The 21,129-nt window shown below is 38.2% G+C and overlaps 2 protein-coding genes across 4 annotated transcripts in view; one reads left to right on the forward strand and one right to left on the reverse strand.

Annotated features, from left to right (window-relative positions):
- setx (senataxin) overlaps positions 1–620 on the reverse strand; it is a 36,599-nt gene extending 35,979 nt beyond the window's left edge. For both annotated transcript variants that reach the window (XR_010000091.1, XM_062959172.1), the window contains exon 1: positions 487–620. The gene's annotated coding sequence lies outside the window, so the exon portion shown is untranslated. The remainder of the gene's footprint in view (positions 1–486) is intronic.
- ttf1 (transcription termination factor 1) lies at positions 543–15,747 on the forward strand. 2 transcript variants are annotated; one of them, XM_062959173.1, is made up of 11 exons: positions 543–773; positions 1,767–2,344; positions 3,825–4,042; positions 5,179–5,364; positions 6,789–6,867; positions 8,165–8,295; positions 10,531–10,732; positions 12,678–12,767; positions 12,874–12,939; positions 14,756–14,841; positions 15,423–15,747. In XM_062959173.1, the coding sequence occupies exons 1-11, from the start codon at positions 543–545 to the stop codon at positions 15,653–15,655; spliced, it is 2,100 nt and encodes a 699-aa protein (XP_062815243.1). In that variant the 3' UTR covers positions 15,656–15,747. The 2 variants fall into 2 exon arrangements, with proteins under 2 accessions (XP_062815243.1, XP_062815244.1); XM_062959174.1 differs by lacking the exon at positions 12,874–12,939.
- Positions 15,748–21,129: the final 5,382 nt, after the last annotated feature.

Raw genomic sequence — 21,129 nt, forward strand, 5'->3', positions numbered from 1 at the left:
ACCACAACCCTAATTAACTTGACTATCTCATTGGCCAGAAGCAGGAGCACACTTCCCATTGAAATCCTGATCAATGTATGTTGGTTAAAATTGTTTTTATTTTTAAATATTGTATTGTTCTTTCATTGTTCTTGTTGTTGTTGTTTTTGCACTACAAATAAGACATGTGCAGTGTGCATCGGAATTTGTTTTTATTTCTTTTTCAAATGATAATGCGGCCCTTCAACAGTCTGAAGGATTGTGGACCGGCCCTTGGCTTAAAAAGTTTGGGGACCCCTGTAATAGACGATGATGATGATGATGATGATGGGGATCCCTTCCGCCTTTCCAAACCTGGTCTCCCCTCAGGTGAGAACAACCTGCGCCTTTAAATGGGCGCCCAATGTGAGTCGGAGGCCCTTTAATGGCTTAAAGGGGAGGCCGCGGCGGGCCTTTCGGGGTTTTTTTCCTAGGCCGCGGCCTTCCCCGCCGCCGGGCCCCGCTCACCTCCTTCCCGTCCTCCGCCTCCTCCTCCCGGGGAACTCGGCCTCGCTCCTCCGGCCATGAGTCTCCGCTTCGGCCGCTTCTTCGCCTTCCCTCAGGGAACGCTCTCCGCTCGCAGAAAAGCGGCACTTCCGATTCCGGCTAACCCGCCGCGCCTGCGCAGTGCGCCTTGCCCCTTCGCCTCTCCCAAGATGGCCGCTCGCCTCGACTGCGGAAAGAGGCGCCGGAAGCGGAAGTGTCGCCGGAAGGAGGTCTCTGAGGAGGCTGAAAGCAAGCGGGAGAGTCCGGTGGTGAGTGAGATTATTATAAATACAGTATTTGATATTTAATAATAATAATAATAATAAGAGCAGAGTGAAATAATAAATGTGTTATTATTAATAATAATAATAAAGTAAAATAAATGTAATAATACCAACAATAATAGAGAAAAATAATAAATGTAATAATACCAATAATAATAGAGAAAATTAATAAATGTACCATGCAATAATAATAATAATAAAGTAAAATAAATGTAATAGTAGCAACAATAATAGAGAAAAATAATAAATGTAATAATACCAATAATAATAGAGAAAATTAATAAATGTACCATGCAATAATAATAATAATAATAAAGTAAAATAAATGTAATAGTAGCAACCATAATAGAGAAAAATAATAAATGTAATAATACCAATAATAATAGAGAAAATTAATAAATGTACCATGCAATAATAACAATAATAATAATAAAGTAAAATAAATGTAATAATACCAATAATAATAGAGAAAATTAATAAATGTACCATGCAATAATAATAATAATAATAATAAGAGTAGAGTGAAGTAATACATATATTATTAATAATAATAAAGTAAAATAAATGTAATAGTAGCAACAATAATAGAGAAAAATAATAAATATAATTACACTGGGTTATATAGCTGTGTAGACGGGCCTTGAGTCTGTACTGCCATATAATCCAGTTAAAATCTGATAATCTGTATTTTATAGGCAGTGTGGAAGAGGCCTAAGTGAGACCTAACTCTGCCTGTGCCCTGGGCTGAGTGGGTTGCTAGGAGACCAAGTGGGCAGAGCTTAGCCTTCTAACTGGCAGCAATTGGCTAAAAACAATTATTCGTCCCCCTCTAATTAGGACTTTATTTTTCTTTTTTTGTTGTTGTATGAACGTAGAGGCGTGGATGAGGGGTTGTGCTGCCAAGTTTAGTGTTTCTGGGATATGTCGTTTTGTTTTTTTGTCCGAGGCCGAAATTTCATGACCCTTTTATATATATAGATGAGTGACGGAGCGGAGGATTTGTGCTCAGACAGCCTTCCACTCTTGGCTTCCCCGAAGAAGAAGAAAAAGAAGAAGAAGAAAAGGAAATTGGAGGAAGAAGAAGGAGCAGAAGAGCCTTGTGCGAATCCTGCTGAAGATGCAGAGAATGGTCAGGAATCCTCCCAATGGGTCGTCAAAGAGAGCGAAATGGGGAGACATCCCAAGAAGAAGAAAAGGAAGAAGCACAGATCAAAGGAGCGAGGAGAAGGCGAGGATATAATCCCCGAGACGCCAGAAGAAATCTTCGACCGTTTGGAAGATGCGGATCGTGACGTTCCTCCCAAGAAGAAGAAAAAGCAGAAGAAGGCGGCAGCACAGGAATCATTAGAAGATGCCAAAGCCTTGTCCGCAGATGAGCCTTCAGACCCTCGAGGCGTTTTGCAGAACGGGACGGAAACCACGCTCTCTGCATCACGGAAACCCCACAGAAAGCATAAGAAGCATAAAAGGCACCGGTCGTCTTCCTCCAACGCATTTAACGGCGATCCAGAAATTGCTAAAGATGGAGAATATGACCAGTTCGAGCGACATCCTGCGTAAGTCGTCACTCCTCGCGCCTTTTTTTAATGTTTGCAGTATTTCACACCACCGAAACCACTCAGATATAGTAGAGCAGGGTCTGTGGACCTATAGCCAGGCTGTGGCGCAGGCTGTTGAGCAACCAGCTGCAGCCATCTGCAACAAATCACTCTGACCAAGAGGTCATGAGTTCGAGGCCAGCTCGGAGCCTATGTTTGTCTTGTCTTTGTTCTATGTTACGGCATTGAATGTTTGCCTTATATGTGTAATGTGATCCGCCCTGAGTCCCCTTCGGGGTTAGAAAGAAGGGCGGAATATAAATACTGTAAATAAATAAAGAAATATAGCAGTGATGGCCAACCTATGACACGCGTGTCAGCACTGACATGCCTAGCCATTTTTGCTGACACGCCGCCACATGCGGATTGATTGGATGACTAATGTCTTTTGTGGCCAAATTTGGTCTGATTTGATCAGGTGGTTTTGTTGTTTACTCCATGGGAATTATGCACATTACATTATCATTATATCATTCTACTAGCTGTGCCCGGCCATGTGTTGCTGTGGCAAAGTGGTGGTGGTATTGGTTAAAAATTGTTGTGGGTTTTTTATTTGATGTTATTTGTATTTTTTAATTAATTTTATTGTAAGTTATCTTTTTATTATATTTTATTATTTTCTTGTATTATTTTTAGTTATTTTCTGTTATGATAGTATTTTATTGTATTTTTTTAGTGTTTTTTATTATTTTTAATTGGGTTGCTAGGAGACCAAGTGGGCGGAGCTTAGCCCTCTAACTGGCAGCAATTGGATAAAAACAATTATTCCTCTCCCTCTAATTAGGACTTTATTTTTCTTTTCTTTTTGTCGTATCAACCTAGAGCCGTGGATGATGGGTTGTGTTGTCAAATTTCAAGGTTGGGGGGCCTGTAGTTTTGTTGTTTTGTCCAGTGCCCTGATTCCATCACTCTTTATATATATATATATATATATATATATATATATACACACACATATATATATATACATATATATATATACACACAATATATAAATATATATATATATACACATACACACACACACACACACACAAAATATATATATATATATATATATATATATATAAAGAAGATTGTTATTCTATTATTATTGTAGTATATTATCATATTATTACTATTATATTATTATTCATTATTCATGACTACATTGAAACTAGAATAGAGAGAAATCAGCGTGGAAATTGCAAGAGGTCCCATAGATTGTTGTACATGGAAATGATGGTAGTAAATAGTTTTTGATTTATTAATTACAGTTATATATTACAATTATACATTTTTGTTATTTAAACTATACATACTGCAAAATTATGGTTTTTTTTTTTCTCGAAGTGACACACCACCCAAGTCATGCTAGGTTTTTTGGTGAATTTTGACACACCAAGTGCAAAAGGTTGCCAATTGTTGACTGATAGCATGACTTTCTGTCCGGTTCCAGTGCATCTCTGGGCAAGGAAGGGCCTCTTCCTCCGTCCTCGGAGCCTCTGGAGCTGGACAACGAGTTCTTTGACTGCCCGGACATTGTGTCGCAGGACCTGGAGAGCCTCACCCGGGAGCTGGAGGAGTTCATTCCGGACGTGCGGCAGCGCTCCGAAGACTTCGTCCGGCAGCTGGCCAGGCGGGACCTCCTCCGCTTCCGGAACTTCAAGAAGCAAGGTAAGCGCTGGGCCCGGCGGTCGGGATCTTCATCAATAATAATAATAAAACTTTATTTATATACCGCCCTATCTCCCGGATGGGACTTAGGGCGGTTTCCAGTCATAAAAACAACACAAACATTACATAACAACATAATAACACATGATTAAACAAAGTAAAATAATACAATTATAACAATAAATAACACTTACATGACCTGATCAAGGGGACAGGAACCCTAAACCCAATACAGTAGAGTCTCACTTATCCAACATAAACAGGCCGGCAGAATGTTGGATAAGCAAATATCTTGGATAATAAGGAGGGATTAAGGAAAAGCCTGTTAAACATCAAATTAAGTTATGATTTTACAAATGAAGCACCAAAACATCATGTTAGACAACAAATTTGGCAGAAAAAGTAGTTCAATACACAGTAATGTTATGTTGTCATTACTGTATTTATGAATTCAGCACCAAAATATCACGATATATTGAAAACATTGACTACAAAAATGCGTTGGATAATCCAGAACGTTGGATAAGCGAGTGTTGGATAAGTGAGACTCTATTGTATATTAAAATGTATCATTCTAGGCTAGGGAAATCTTGTGCAATATATTCCGGCCCCGTGGGATATTTGAGGCTGAAACATATGGGGAAAACTATTGGAAATACCGTATATACTCGAGTATAAGCCAACCCAAATATAAGCCGAGGCACCTAATTTTACCACAAAAAAACTGGGATAACTTATTGAGAAATGCAGCAGCTACGGGTAAATTTCAAAATAAAAATAGATGCCAATAAAATTTCATTGATTGAGGCATCAGTTGGTTAAATGTTTTTGAATATTTACCGTATTTCAAAGAAAAACAATAAACTAGCTCTATAAGTGGAAAAGTAGGGGCAACAAAAACAATATGGTATCAACAATAATCTAATAATAATAATAATAATAATAATAATAATAATAAAAACTTCATTTGGATCCCACCCTATCTCCCCATGGGGACTCAGGCTGGCTTCCAACATAGTAAAACTTTGTAAATAGTTTTACCGACATCTCTGAGTGTCTCTTTGTTCTGCGCTCCACGGCTTCCACCCAACTACTGCTGCGCTGCAAATACTCTGACTCTTCTTTCCCCGGCTCAGGAATCGCATTGAAGTTTGGGAAGTTTTCCCGGGCAGAGAACGAGCGGCTGCGGCGGAACGTGGAGGCCTTTCTGGAGGAGAGCGGCATCGATTCCGCCGAGAAGCTGCTCTTCACCCACCGCTTCCCCGAAGAGAAGGCCGCCCTCAAGAAGATCAAGGGGCAGCACTTGTTCGGGATCAAGATCGGTGAGCCTCCTGCCAGCCGTAGCTTTCCCCTCATAGAATCATAGAATCATAGAATAGTAGAGTTGGAAGAGACCTCATGGGCCATCTAGTCCAACCCCCTGCTAAGAAGCAGGAAATCGCATTCAAAGCACCCCCGACAGATGGCCATCCAGCCTCTGCTTAAAAGCCTCCAAGGAAGGAGCCTCCACCACGGCCCCGGGGAGAGAGTTCCACTGTCGAACAGCCCTTCTCACCGTGAGGAAGTTCTTCCTGATGTTCAGGTGGAATCTCCTTTCTTTCCTGTAGTTTGAAGCCCTTGTTCCCTTGTGTCCTAGTCTGCAGGGCAGCAGAAAATAAGCTTGCTCCCTCCTCCCTATGACTTCCCTTCACGTATTTGTACATGGCTCTCATGTCTCCTCTCAGCCTTCTCTTCTGCAGGCTAAACATGCCCAGCTCTTTAAGCCGCTCCTCATAGGGCTTGTTCTCCAGACCCTTAATCATTTTAGTCGCCCTCCTCTGGACGCTTTCCAGCTTGTCAACATCTCCCTTCAACTGTGGTGCCCAGAATTGGACCCAGTGTGATTCCAGGTGTGGTCTGACCAAGGCAGAATAGAAAGAGGGGGAGCAGGACTTCCCTGGATCTAGACGCTATTCCCCTCTTGATGCAGGACAGAATCCCATTGGCTTTTTTAGCTGCCGCATCACATTGTTGGCTCATGTTTAACTTGCTCCCCACGAGGACTCTAAGGTCTTTTTCGCACACACTGCTGTCAAGCCAGGCATCGTCCCCCATTCTGTATCTTTGATTTCCATTTTTTCTGCCGAAGTGAAGTCTCTTGCATTTGTCCCTGTTGAACTTCATTTTGTGAGTTTCGGCCAATCATCTCTCTAGTCTGTCAAGATCGTTTTGAATTCTGCTCCTGTCTTCTGGAGTGTTGGCTCTCCCTCCCAGTTTGGTGTCGTCTGCAAACTTGATGATCGTGCCTTCTAACCCTTCGTCTAAGTTGTTAATAAAGATGTTGAACAGAACCGGGCCCAGGACGGAGCCCTGCTTGTGGCACTCCACTTGTCACTTCTTTCCACTTCTTTCTTGTCCTGCAAAGGAGCCAAGCCTGGCAGAAATAAATACGCTCCACCCAAAATCTTGGAAAATATAAACAAACATAGATACAAATATAAGTACATCCATAGCTAGATACAAACCTATTTTGACTTTTATTATATACAGGGAGATCAGAGTGGCACCCTCCCTACTCGTAACGCGCCTTTGAATGCATATGTATATGATTATTTTAATCTAATTAACTAAATAAAGATTATTGTTATTATTATTATTATTATTATTTGAGAGCAGCTGGAGCGTATAATCGTGATCTTCAGCATAGATTTAATCCATCTGTCTCTTATTAAATAAGTTTATTATTATTATTATTATTATTATTCAGCGCAAGGCATTCCTCGGCCCTGGAGGCTCGTCTATTACCGAGCGAGGAAGATGTTTGACCCTCAGAATTACATTGGAAGGTAAGGCAAAAAGCATAATAAGTTATTATTATTATTATTATTATTATTAAAATTGCATTTGATCAGGAAGTTTTAACCTGCAGATGGTAATACATTTTTTAATTATTATTATTATCATAAAACTTTTGCCTTGAGCTGCAAGGAGAGAGGATAAAAAAATTATTATTATTATTACTATTACTATTATTGTGAAGCTTTGGGTTTGAACCACAAAGAGAGATGGGTAACTTACGGTATTATTATTATTATTACTACTATTATTGTGAAGCTTTGGGTTCGAACCACAAGCAGAGATGGGTAACTTACAGTATTATTATTATTATTACTATTATTGTGAAGCTTTGGGTTCAAACCACAAGGAGAGATGGGTAACTTATGGTATTATTATTATTATTGTTATTATTATTATTATTATTATTATTATTATTATTATTATTGTGAAGCTTTGGGTTTGAACCGCAAGGAGAGATGGGCTACTTACGGTATTATTATTATTATTATTATTATTATTATTATTATTATTATTATTGTGAAGCTTTGGGTTCAAACCGCAAGGAGAGATGGGTAACTTACAGTATTATTATTATTATTACTGTTGTTATTGTGAAGCTGGGTTCGAACCACAAGGAGAGATGGGTAACTTACGGTATTATTATTATTATTATTATTATTATTATTATTATTATTGTGAAGCTTTGGGTTCGAACCACAAGGAGAGATGGGTAACTTACAGTATTATTATTATTATTATTATTATTATTATTATTATTATTGTGAAGCTTTGGGTTCGAACCACAAGGAGAGATGGGTAACTTACGGTATTATTATTATTATTATTATTATTATTATTATTGTGAAGCTTTGGGTTCAAACCGCAAGGAGAGATGGGTAACTTACAGTATTATTATTATTATTACTGTTGTTATTGTGAAGCTGGGTTCGAACCACAAGGAGAGATGGGTAACTTACGGTATTATTATTATTATTATTATTATTATTATTATTGTGAAGCTTTGGGTTCGAACCACAAGGAGAGATGGGTAACTTACGGTATTATTATTATTACTGCTATTGTTGTGAAACTTTGAAGCTACAGTTATTGACCTTCTGTTAATTTTTTTCTCCCTTGTTGTGAGCTCAGTGTGTTATGTGCTGCTTTGCGTCTCAATCGAATATAATCATAATAATGATAATAATTCATGCAATAATCCCTGTCCTCCCTTGACTTTGGAGCCTGACAACTGGAAGTTCTATTATTATTTTATTAAACACATTAAAATATGAAGCATCTCCCCAGATATTCCGCGGAGGAGCTGCACCAGCTCAAGAAGTACCAGGCCCAGTTCGGCAACAACTGGAAGAAGATGTCGGAGCTGATGGGACGCAGCAGCCATTCGCTCCAGTTGAAGTATTACGACTTGATTGCAGGCAGGTGGCAATTATTATTATTGTTGTTGTCGTTATATTAACACTAGCTTGGGGACCCGTCGGTGCCCGGGTCATTTGACCAAGGCATCGTTTGCCTGTGTTCCAAGATCTAATGTCAGCTGGGTTCAGTGGGCGCGGGTGAGCTACAACTCCCATTGTCCATGGTCCATCCACCTCCAAACAGCGTCAGGATGTAGAGTGGGTCATGCAGGCTCTATGTGCCAAGTTTGGTTTTGATCAGTCATTGGTGGGGGTCACAGTGCTCTCAGGAAACGAATGAAGGTACTGCAAGTCCCATCATCCATGATCCAAGCTCTTCCAAACCACACCAGGATGTAAAGTGGGTCATGGGGGCTCTGTGTGCCAAGTTTGGTACTGATTTGTCATTGGTGGGAGTCACAGTGCTCTCAGGAAGTGCGTAAAGATACTGCAAGTCCCATCATCCGTGGTCCATCATCCTCCAAACCTCAGCAGGGTATCGAGTGGGTCATGGATGCTCTGTATGTCAAGTTTGGCCTTGATCAGTCATTTGTGCCAGTTGTACTGGTCTCAGGAAGTGAGTGAAGGTACTGCAAATCCCATCATCCGTGGTCCATCATCCTCCAAACCTCACCAGGGTATCAAGTGGGTCATGGATGCTCTGTATGCCAAGTTTAGTCTTGATCAGTCAATGGTGGCAGTTGTAGTGGTCTCAGGAAGTGAGTGAAGGTACTGCAAGTCCCATTATCCTTGGTATGTCCTCCCCCGAACTGCACCAGGACGTAAAGTTGGTCATGAGGGCTCTGTGTGCCAAGTTTGGTACGGATTTGTCATTGGTGGGAGTCATAGTGCTCTCAAGAAGAGAGAACTAGATCACATATTGCAAAAGAAAACACACTGATAAGGGAGGAGAAGAGAGAACTAGATCACATATTGCAAAAGAAAACACACTGAGAAGGGAGGAGTAGAGAGAACTAGATCACATATTGCAAAAGAAAACACACTGATAAGGGAGGAGAAGAGAGAACTAGATCACATATTGCAAAAGAAAACACACTGATAAGGGAGGAGTAGAGAGAACTAGATCACATATTGCAAAAGAAAACACACTGATAAGGGAGGAGAAGAGAGAACTAGATCACATATTGCAAAAGAAAACACACTGAGAAGGGAGGAGTAGAGAGAACTAGATCACATATTGCAAAAGAAAACACACTGATAAGGGAGGAGAAGAGAGAACTAGATCACATATTGCAAAAGAAAACACACTGATAAGGGAGGAGAAGAGAGAACTAGATCACATATTGCAAAAGAAAACACACTGAGAAGGGAGGAGTAGAGAGAACTAGATCACATATTGCAAAAGAAAACACACTGATAAGGGAGGAGAAGAGAGAACTAGATCACATATTGCAAAAGAAAACACACTGAGAAGGGAGGAGTAGAGAGAAATGGATCACATATTGCAAAAGAAAACACACTGAGAAGGGAGGAGTAGAGAGAACTAGATCACATATTGCAAAAGAAAACACACTGAGAAGGGAGGAGTAGAGAGAACTAGATCACATATTGCAAAAGAAAACACACTGAGAAGGGAGGAGTAGAGAGAACTAGATCACATATTGCAAAAGAAAACACACTGAGAAGGGAGGAGTAGAGAGAACTAGATCACATATTGCAAAAGAAAACACACTGATAAGGGAGGAGAAGAGAGAACTAGATCACATATTGCAAAAGAAAACACACTGAGAAGGGAGGAGTAGAGAGAAATGGATCACATATTGCAAAAGAAAACACACTGAGAAGGGAGGAGAAGAGAGAACTAGATCACATATTGCAAAAGAAAACACACTGAGAAGGGAGGAGAAGAGAGAAATGGATCACATATTGCAAAAGAAAACACACTGAGAAGGGAGGAGAAGAGAGAACTAGATCACATATTGCAAAAGAAAACACACTGAGAAGGGAGGAGAAGAGAGAAATGGATCACATATTGCAAAAGAAAACACACTGATAAGGGAGGAGAAGAGAGAAATGGATCACATATTGCAAAAGAAAACACACTGATAAGGGAGGAGATTCTTCTTAGTAGAATTGTGGGTTCCCCAAAGGGCATCCAATCCAACCCCTTGGGAAAAAACACCATCAAAACCCTACCGACAATAATAAATAACAGTAATGAACTCCAGAATCCTGGAGTTAGGAGGGGCCCCGAAGGCCATCCAGTCCAACCCGCTTGTTGTTTCCTGCCCGCAGAGTTCAACACGGGCCCCTGGACCAAAGAGGAGACCCAGAAGCTGGTGGGGATCGTGAGGGGCTTCCTGGAGGCCAAAGCGGAACCGGCCCAGAAAGGAGGCCCCGTGATGCTGCGCCGAGAGAGCCTCTACAAGGGCATCCCGTGGTTCCGGGTGGAGGAGAAGATGGGCAGCCGGTGGTGGAAGCAGTGCAAGAGCAAGTGGTCAGCCTCTCCCCTTGATTCGGACTAGTGTTCTCATGTACTAGCTGTGCCCGGCCACGCGTTGCTGTCGCAAAGTTTGGTGGTTTGGAATTGGTGGTAGTTAGCGTATGTTATGAGGGCTATCCACAAAGTAGGTTGCGTTTTGGATTTTGAAAAGGACAAAGTATAGGAGAAATCACCATATGCAGCTGAAAGACACATCCCAATACTACAATCTCACATAATCCCCATTGAAATCTAGGCACGTCTCATATAGATAAATGAGCTCGAAAAGGTCTGCCCCAGTAAATTCCCCGCTTGTGTCCTCAGCTCTTCCCCCAGTAAATTTGCCGCCAGAAGGGCTGTGATTAAATATTCATGTTATTAAGAAATAAAGCCTTAACGAGGATTCAGATAATAATGATAATAATAATAATAGTAATACATCACACAGTCCTAGAGACTTGGGAAGTGTTCGACTTGTGATTTTGTGATACGAAACCCAGCATATCTATCTTGTTTGCTGTGTCATAATAATAATAATAATGATAATAATAATAGTAATACATCACACAGTCCTAGACACTTGGGAAGTGTTCGACTTGTGGTTTTGTGATACGAAATCCAGCATATCTATCTTGTTTGCTGTGTCATACAATAATAATAATAATAATAATAATAATACATCACACAGTCCTATATGCTTGGGAAGTGTTCGACTTGTGGTTTTGTGATACGAAATCCAGCATATCTATCTTGTTTGCTGTGTCATAATAATAATAATAATAATAATAATAATAATAATAATAATAATAATAATAATACATCACACAGTCCTATATGCTTGGGAAGTGTTCGACTTGTGGTTTTGTGATACGAAATCCAGCATATCTGTCTTGTTTGCTGTGTCATCATAATAATAATAATAATAATAATAATAATAATAATACATCACACAGTCCTATATGCTTGGGAAGTGTTCGACTTGTGGTTTTGTGATACGAAATCCAGCATATCTGTCTTGTTTGCTGTGTCATAATAATAATAATAATAATAATAATAATAATAATAATACATCACACAGTCCTATATGCTTGGGAAGTGTTCGACTTGTGGTTTTGTGATACGAAATCCAGCATATCTGTCTTGTTTGCTGTGTCATAATAATAATAATAATAATAATAATAAAAATAATAATAATAATAATACATCACACAGTCCTATATGCTTGGGAAGTGTTCGACTTGTGGTTTTGTGATACAAAATCCAGCATATCTGTCTTGATTGCTGTGTCATAATAATAATAATAATAACACATCACACACTCCTAGACACTTGGGAAGTGTTCGACTTGTGGTTTTGTGATACGAAATCCAGCATGTCTATCTTGTTTGCTGTGTCATAATAAAATAATAATAATAATAATAATAATAATAATAATAATAATAATAATAATAACAACACATCACACAGTCCTAGACACTTGGGAAGTGTTCGACTTGTGGTTTTGTGATATGAAATCCAGCATGTCTGTCTTGTTTGCTGTGTCATATAATAATAATAATAACAATAATAATAATAATAGTAATACATCACACAGTCCTAGACACTTGGGAAGGGCTCGACTTGTGATTTTGTGATACGAAATCCAGCATGTCTATCTTGTTTGCTGTATCATAATAATAATAATAATAACACATCACAACCTCCTAGACACTTGGGAAGTGTTCGACTTGTGGTTTTGTGATACGAAATCCAGCATGTCTATCTTGTTTGCTGTGTCATAATAATAATAATAATAATAATAATAATATCACACAGTCCTAGACACTTGGGAAGTGTTCGACTTGTGGTTTTGTGATACGAAATCCAGCATATCTATCTTGTTTGCTGTGTCATAAAATAATAATAATAATAATAATAATAATAATTCCAACCCATATATCTATTCCTTCTGTTCTCAAAGGCTGTCCCTGATCACCAAGAAGATGTCCGGAGGGAAGTTGCGGAACCACGGCCTCGAGAGCCTCAAGTTCAGGATCGAGCTCATCGAAAGGTACGAGGGATAAAACACAGCTATAGAAAGGGGCTAACCTGCATTAACTCTGTCATGTAGACGCATCTCAAGGCAGCGCAATGAATGACCCTTCTTTATGTTTCAGGTTGTATGACCTGAACGTTGAGGATGTGGAGGACATTGACTGGGAGGACCTCTCCCGCCTCATTGGGTAAAATAGACCTAGCAACCATTGCTCAGCCATGTCATTTATTATTATTATTATTATTATTATTATTATTATTATTATTATTATTATTATTATTACTAGCTGTGCCCGGCCACGCATTGCTGTGGCAAAGTGGTGGTGGTATTGGTTAAAAATTGTTGTGTAATTTTTATTTGACATTTGTATTTTTTTTATTAATTATTATTAATAATTATTTATTATTATTTATTATTTTATTATTTTCTTGTATTATTTTTAGTTATTTTCTGTTATTATAGTTTTTTATTGTATTAATTTTTTAGTGTTTTTAATTATTTTTAGTGTTTTTTTATTTTTTTTTTATTGGGTTGCTAGAAGACCAAGCTGGAGGAGCTTAGCCTTCTAACTGGCAGCAATTGGATAAAAGCAATTATTCCTCTCTCTCTAATTAGGACTTTATTTTTCTTTTCTTTCTGTTGTATCAACCTAGAGGCGTGGATGATGGGTTGTGTTGTCAAATTTCGAGGTTGGGGGGCCTGTAGTTTTGTTGTTTTGTGGGTCGCCGTGATGCCATCACTCTTTTATATATATAGATTCTTATTGCTTTTAACAGTTCTGTGATTTATAATAATAAATTAATAATTTGTAAGTGGAAATAGTAGCAGTAATAATAATAATGCTCCCATGCCTAGTTTCGTGGGGGGGGGGGGGGGGGGGTTATTATTATTATTAGTAGTAGTAGTAGTAGTAGTATAATAGTAGTGGAAGTAGAAGTAGTAGTAATGCTCCCATGACTAATTTCTTGAGGTGGTTTATTATTAGTAGTAGTATAATAGTAGTGGAAATAGTAGTAGTAGTAATAATGATAATGCTCCCATGTCTAGTTTTTTGGGTGGTTTAGTAGTAGTAGTGGTAGTAGTAGTAGTAGTATAGTAGTGGAAATAGTAGTAGTAGTAGTAATAATAATGCTCCCATGTCTAGTTTCGTGGGGTGGTTTAGTAGTAGTAATAGTAGTACTAGTATAATAGTAGTGGAAATAGTAATAGTAATAATAATGCTCCTATGTCTAGTTTTCTCTGGTGGTTTATTATTATTATTATTATTATTAGTAGTAGTAGTAGTAGTAGTATAGTAGTGGAAATAGTAGCAGTAATAATAATAATGCTCCCACGTCTAGTTTCGTGGGGTGGTTTATTATTATTATTATTATTAGTAGTAGTAGTGGTAATAGTAGTAGTAATAATAATAATAATGTAATAATAATAATGCTCCCATGTCTAGTTTCATGGGGTGGTTTATTATTATTAGTAGTAGTAGTATAGTAGTGGTAATAGTAGTAGTAATAATAATAATGTAATAATAATAATGCTCCCATGTCTAGTTTTGTGGGGTGGTTTATTATTATTATTATTAGTAGTATAATATTAGTGGAAATAGTAGCAGTAGTAGTAATAATAATAATGCTCCCATTCCCAGCTTTGTTGGATGATTTAATACAGTAGTAGTAGTAGTAATAATAATAATAGCTTTTAATTTTAACATTTTAATAATAGTAATAATAAGCTCCCATGTCCAGTTTATTTGGATGTCTTAAAATAATAATAATAATAATAATAATAATTCTATAGTTTGATATAGCAATAATAATACTTTTACCAAGTATTATTTTCATAATAATAATAATAATAATAATAATAAGCTAGTTTGATTTTAATAATAATTTTTATTATTTTTAACAATTTAATAATCGCCATCGTCGTCATCATCTCGGTCTTTTCTTTTGGGCGGTGCCCTTTGACTTCACTTCCTCTGACCACGTCCTTTATCTCAATTGTCGCAGGAATGTCCCTCCGGATTACACCAAAAGCCGCTTTTATATGGTCAAGACCTTATACGTCCCTTTTTGGACCCAGAAGGGCTTCTCCGGTGAGTGCGGGGCTGCAAAAACACCCTAAAAACCCCACAAAATTAATTAATAATAACAATTAATGAAATTAATAATAATAATAATAATAATAATAATAATAATAAAATAATAATAATAAATATAGTTCCGTCTCCCAGGGTTTTGATTTTGCAAGTTGCAAGGAATAGCACCTGTTTGCATTTCTTCCAGGGCTGTTGCAGATTCTGCAGCAAACTTATAGTTTAGCCATTAGCAGAGTTTGTAGCCAGCTCAGCAAGGTCTTTGCCATCGTAAGTACTGACCTGCCTTTAAAACCAGTGCTGAGCATAAATAGGGAAAGACCTGCTCTTTCTAAAAATAGTAGTTTAGCACCGGGGCAGAGAATATCTCAGGATTTCTCTGCCACTGGAGGAAGTTCTACCTACTTCGCCTCAAAAACTAGCTTGGAGCTTAGATAGTTATAGACCTGCTCTTTCTGATTAATTATTAATAATGAAATTAATAACAATAATAATATAACGATACTAATAAATAATAAATACTACTACTAATAAATAATGATAATAATAATCAACATGGATTTTTTTTTGCATTTCCCCAGACGCCATCGACCACCTTTACACAGAGACGCTGCCGAAGCTCAAGGCCCGATTGGAAAGGAAGAAGAACCTTCCGGAAACGGAGGAACGGACCTGGAAGAACGCCTTCCGCTTCAGCGACATCTTCCCGGAAGAGGAAGAGGAGGAAGAGGAAGAGGAAGGAAACGTCTTTGAAGAGGAAGAGCCACCCAGAGAAGCCCATGCGGAGATCCAGGGCAAGGCCTCGGGCCCGTAGTGCATCCCATAATATTGGAAAAGGACCCTTGTTTGCATCAGGATTCATATATATATATATACACATACAAATAAAGGAAATGATTTTATATATGTGTTTGTGTGCGTGTGTGATTTATATATATATATATATAAAAAAATAATCATCTGTATATATATATAAAAGGGTAATGAAATTTCGGTCTAGGACAAAACAACAAAACTAAACGCCCCGCAACCTCGAAAATTATATATATATATATATATATACACACACAATTTAAATAATTTTTTATATATATATACACACAAATACATACACACATACACATACATAAACACACATAATTATCTATATATATATAAAAGGATAATGAAATTTCGGCCTAGGATAAAACAACAAAACTAAACACCCCACAACCTCGAAAATTATATATATATATATATACACATATACATACACACATACACATACATAAACACACATAATTATCTATCTATCTATCTATCTATCTATCTATATATATATATATATATATATGGATAATGAAATTTTGGCCTAGGATAAAACAACAAAACTAAACACCCCACAACCTCGGAAATTTTATATATATATATATATATATATATATATACACATATATATATATATATATATATATATACACACATATACATACATAAACACACATATATCATTAATTTATATATGTACATATGTCATCCTAAGAGATTTACCCATGAGCTGCCCATTTCTACCTTTGCAAGTGTTTGAGAAATAAGGATGAATATTGCTAAAGAAAAGTATTATATATATATATATATATATATATATATATATATATATTCATATATATTCTTATACAGTAGAGTCTTGTTATCCAACGTTCTGGATTATCCAACACATTTTTGCAGTCAATGTTTTCAATACATCGTGATATTTTGGTGCTAATTTTGTAAATACAGTAATTACAACATAACATTACTGCGTATTGAACTAGTTTTTCTGCCAAATTTGTTGTCTCACATGATGTTTTAGTGCTTAATTTGTAAAATCATAACATGATCCTTGAAGGGCCGTGATGTGCAATGCAGCCCAGGTCCACCAGGGGTCGCCCCTCGACAACCCTGAGATTGGCGCTTTTCAAATTAATCACGTAATATAATATCTGTCATGCCTCGCCATAATAATAATAATAATAATAATTTTATTTTATGACACAGCAAACAAGACAGACATGCTGGATTTCGTATCACAAAATCACAAGTCGAACACTTCCCAAGTGTCTAGGAGTGTGAGATATATTATTATTATTATTATTATTATTATTATGATTGTAATTATTATTGTATAAAACACTTCCCAAGTGTTTAGGAATGTGTGATGTATATTATTATTATTATTATTATTATTATTATTATTATTATTATTGATTGTATGAAACACTTCCCAAGTGTTTACGAATGTGTCATGTATATTATTATTATTATTATTATTATTATTATTATTATTATTATTATTATTATGACACAGCAAACAAGATAGATATGCTGGATTTCGTATCACAAAATCACAAGTCGAACACTTCCCAAGTGTTTAGGAATGTGTGATGTATTTTATTATTGTTATTGTTATTGTTATTATTATTATGACACAGCAAACAAGATAAATATGCTGGATTTCATATCACAAGTCGGACACTTCCCAAGTGTCTAGGACTGTGTGATGTATTATTATTATTATTATTATTGTATGACAGCAAACAAGATCTATATGCTGGATTTCGTATCACAAAATCACAAGTCGGACACTTCCCAAGTGTCTAGGACTGTGTGATGTATTTTCAGATGATGCTGCAGATCCCAGTCGGGTGGCCTTTTGCAGTTGGCAGATCGTGATTTTGTCAATGTCTATTGTTTCCAAATGCCGGCTGAGATCTTTTGGCACGGCACCCAGTGTGCCCATCACCACCGGGACCACCTGCACTGGTTTCTGCCAGAGTCTTTGAAGTTCAATCTTGAGGTCCTGAGAGCGGCTGAGTTTTTCCTGTTGTTTTTCGTCAATGCGACTGTCACCTGGGATGGCGACATCAATGATCCAAACGTTTTTCTTTTCCACAACTGTGATGTCTGGTGTGTTGTGTTCCAGAACTTTGTCAGTCTGGATTCGGAAGTCCCACAGTATCTTTGCAATGGTGCTCATTTTCCAATACTTTTGCAGGTTTGTGATCCCACCAGTTCTTTGCTGGGATGTCAACATCAATGATCCAAACCTTTTTCTTTTCCACAACTGTGATGTCTGGGGGTCACCATAACATGAGGAACTGGATTAAGGGATTGCGGCATATAACCTAATAATATCCAATAATAGTAGTAGTAATAGTAGTAATGATGATGATAATAATAATAATAATATACAATATTATTGTTATTTTAAGTTCTGTGTTATCGCTCCCGGCCACCCGCCTCCTCTGCCCCCAAACGTCCTTTTCCGGGTGATTCAGCAAAAGCCTCTTCCTTCAAGAGAGGGATGTTGTGTGTTTTCCGGGCTGTGTGGCTCCGTCCCAGAAGCATTCTCTCCTGATATACTGTAATGTGCATAATGAGGCCCGAGTTAACAACAAAACCACTGGGCCAAATCACACCAAATTTGGCCACAAAACTCATCACTTTCCAAGGAGTGACCTTGCAGCCTCAAAGCCTGGCTGCTTCATACTTAGGGGATTCCATTGTTACCCAACTTGAACGCCATTGAATAGCCTTGCAGCTTCAAAGCCTGGCTGCTTCATACCTAGAGCACTCCATTGTTGGCCAACTTGAATACCATTGAATAGCCTTGCAGCCTCAAAGCCTGGCTGCTTCATACTTAGGGGACTCCATTGTTGGCCAACTTGAACGCCATTGAATAGCCTTGCAGCCTCAAAGCCTGGCTGCTTCATACTTGGGGGATTCCATTGTTACCCAACTTGAACGCCATTGAATAGCCTTGCAGCTTCAAAGCCTGGCTGCTTCATACCTAGCGGACTCCATTGTTGGCCAACTTGAATACCATTGAGTAGCCTTGCAGCTTCAAAGCCTGGCTGCTTCATACCTAGGGGACTCCATTGTTGGCCAACTTGAATACCATTGAGTAGCCTTGCAGCTTCAAAGCCTGGCTGCTTCATGCCTAGGGGACTCCATTGTTGCCCAACTTCAATACCATTGAGTAGCCTTGCAGCATCAAAGCCTGGCTGCTTCATACTTAGGGGACTCCATTGTTGGCCAACTTGAATACCATTGAATAGCCTTGCAGCTTCAAAGCCTGGCTGCTTCATACCTAGGGGACTCCATTGTTGGCCAACTTGAATACCATTGAGTAGCCTTGCAGCTTCAAAGCCTGGCTGCTTCATGCCTAGGGGACTCCATTGTTGCCCAACTTCAATACCATTGAATAGCCTTGCAGCATCAAAGGCTGGCTGCTTCATACCTAGGGGACTCCATTGTTGGCCAACTTGAATGCCATTGAGTAGCCTTGCAGCTTCAAAGCCTGGCCGCTTCATATCTAGGAGACTCCATTGTTAACCAAATTAAATACCATTGCATAGCCTTGCAGCTTCAAAGCCTGGCTGCTTCATACCTAGGGGAATCCTCTCGAGGCCACCTTGAATGCCATGAAGAAAACTGTATTTTATAGGCAGTGTGGAAGAGGCCTAAGTGAGGCCTAACTCTGCCTGTCCCCTGGGTTGAGTGGGTTGCAAGGAGACCAAATGGGCGGAGCTTACCCTTTGGATAAAAACAATTATTCCTCTCCCTCTAATTAGGACTTTATTTTTCTTTTCTTTTTGTTGTATGAACGTAGAGGCGTGGATGAGAGGTGGTGCTGTCAATTTTTGAGGTTGTGGGGTGTTTAGTTTAGTTGTTTTGTCTGGCGCCGCGACTCCATTACCCTTTTATATATATAGATACTAGCTGTGCCCGGCCACGTGTTGCTGTGGCTAGGACTTTATTTTTCTTTTCTTTTTGTTGTATGAACGTAGAGGCATGGATGAAGGGTTGTGCTGCCAAGTTTAGTGTTTCTGGGATGTGTCGTTTTGTTGTTTTGTCCTCGGCCAGAATTTCATTACCCTTTTATATATATAGATACTAGCTGTGCCCGGCCACGTGTTGCTGTGGCTAGGACTTTTTCTTTTCTTTTTGTTGTATGAACATAGAGGAGTGGATGAGAGGTGGTGCTGTCAATTTTCGAGGTTGTGGGGTGTTTAGTTTAGTTGTTTTGTCTGGTGCCGCGACTCCATTACCCTTTTATATATATAGATTGTAGTTAGACTTTAGAAGTGTCTCTGTTCCGCCTCGCATGCCAGTTGGACTTAAGCCTCCAGAAGCCATCTCGTTTGTGCCTGGGATTTCCGTGGGTCTTTCCTGGCCCGGTTGCGGCCATGTTGGGGGCGATAAGGCCTATCTCTTCCCTGGGAGCGCGGCCTCCGCCAACTTCCCAACCGGCCGTTGCACAGACGCCGGGGACTGATAAGGCCGAGACCCAACAGCCGGCCCTCTCCTCCTCAAGAACTCAGGCCGGGTGCATGGGCATCTGTCGGGAGGGATCGGAATGTGCTTTTCCTTCCTGGCAGAAAGAAAGGGGACTGGACTGGATGGCCTTTGGAGGGCCCTTCCAACTCTAGGCTTCAATGGTTTGATGATAATGTGTTTTTAACTGTGTTAAAGGACAGGATGGTAAGAAATATAATTGTTATTATTATTATTATGGCACAGCAAACAAAATAGACCTGCTGGATTTCGTATCACAAAATCACAAGTCGAACACTTCCCAAGTGTCTAGGACTGTGTGATGTATTGTTGTTATTATTATTGTTATTATTATTATTGTTATTATTATTATTATTATTATTATTATTATTATTATTATTATTTTATGACACAGCAAACAAGAGAGACATGCTGGATTTCATATCACAGAATCACAAGTCGAACACTTCCCAAGTGTCTAGGACTGTGTGATGTATATTATTATTATTATTGTTATTATTATTGTTGTTATTATTATTATTATTATTATTATTATTATTATTATTATTATTATTATTATTTTATGACACAGCAAACAAGAGAGACATGCTGGATTTCATATCACAGAATCACAAGTCGAACACTTCCCAAGTGTCTAGGACTGTGTGCTTTATTATTATTATTATTGTTGTTATTATTATTATTATTATTATTATTGTATGACACAGCAAACAAGATAGATATGCTGGATTTCGTATCACAAAATCACAAGTCAAACACTTCCCAAGTGTCTAGGACTGTGTGATGTATATTATTATTATTATTGTTATTATTATTATTATTATTGTTGTTATTATTATTATTATTATTATTATTATTATTTTATGACACAGCAAACAAGATAGACATGCTGGATTTCATATCACAGAATCACAAGTCGAACACTTCCCAAGTGTTTAGGACTGTGTGATTTATTATTATTATTATTATTAT

This window comes from Anolis carolinensis, unplaced genomic scaffold, assembly GCF_035594765.1.
Source record: "Anolis carolinensis isolate JA03-04 unplaced genomic scaffold, rAnoCar3.1.pri scaffold_7, whole genome shotgun sequence".
Classification (NCBI taxonomy): Eukaryota; Metazoa; Chordata; class Lepidosauria; order Squamata; family Dactyloidae; genus Anolis; species Anolis carolinensis.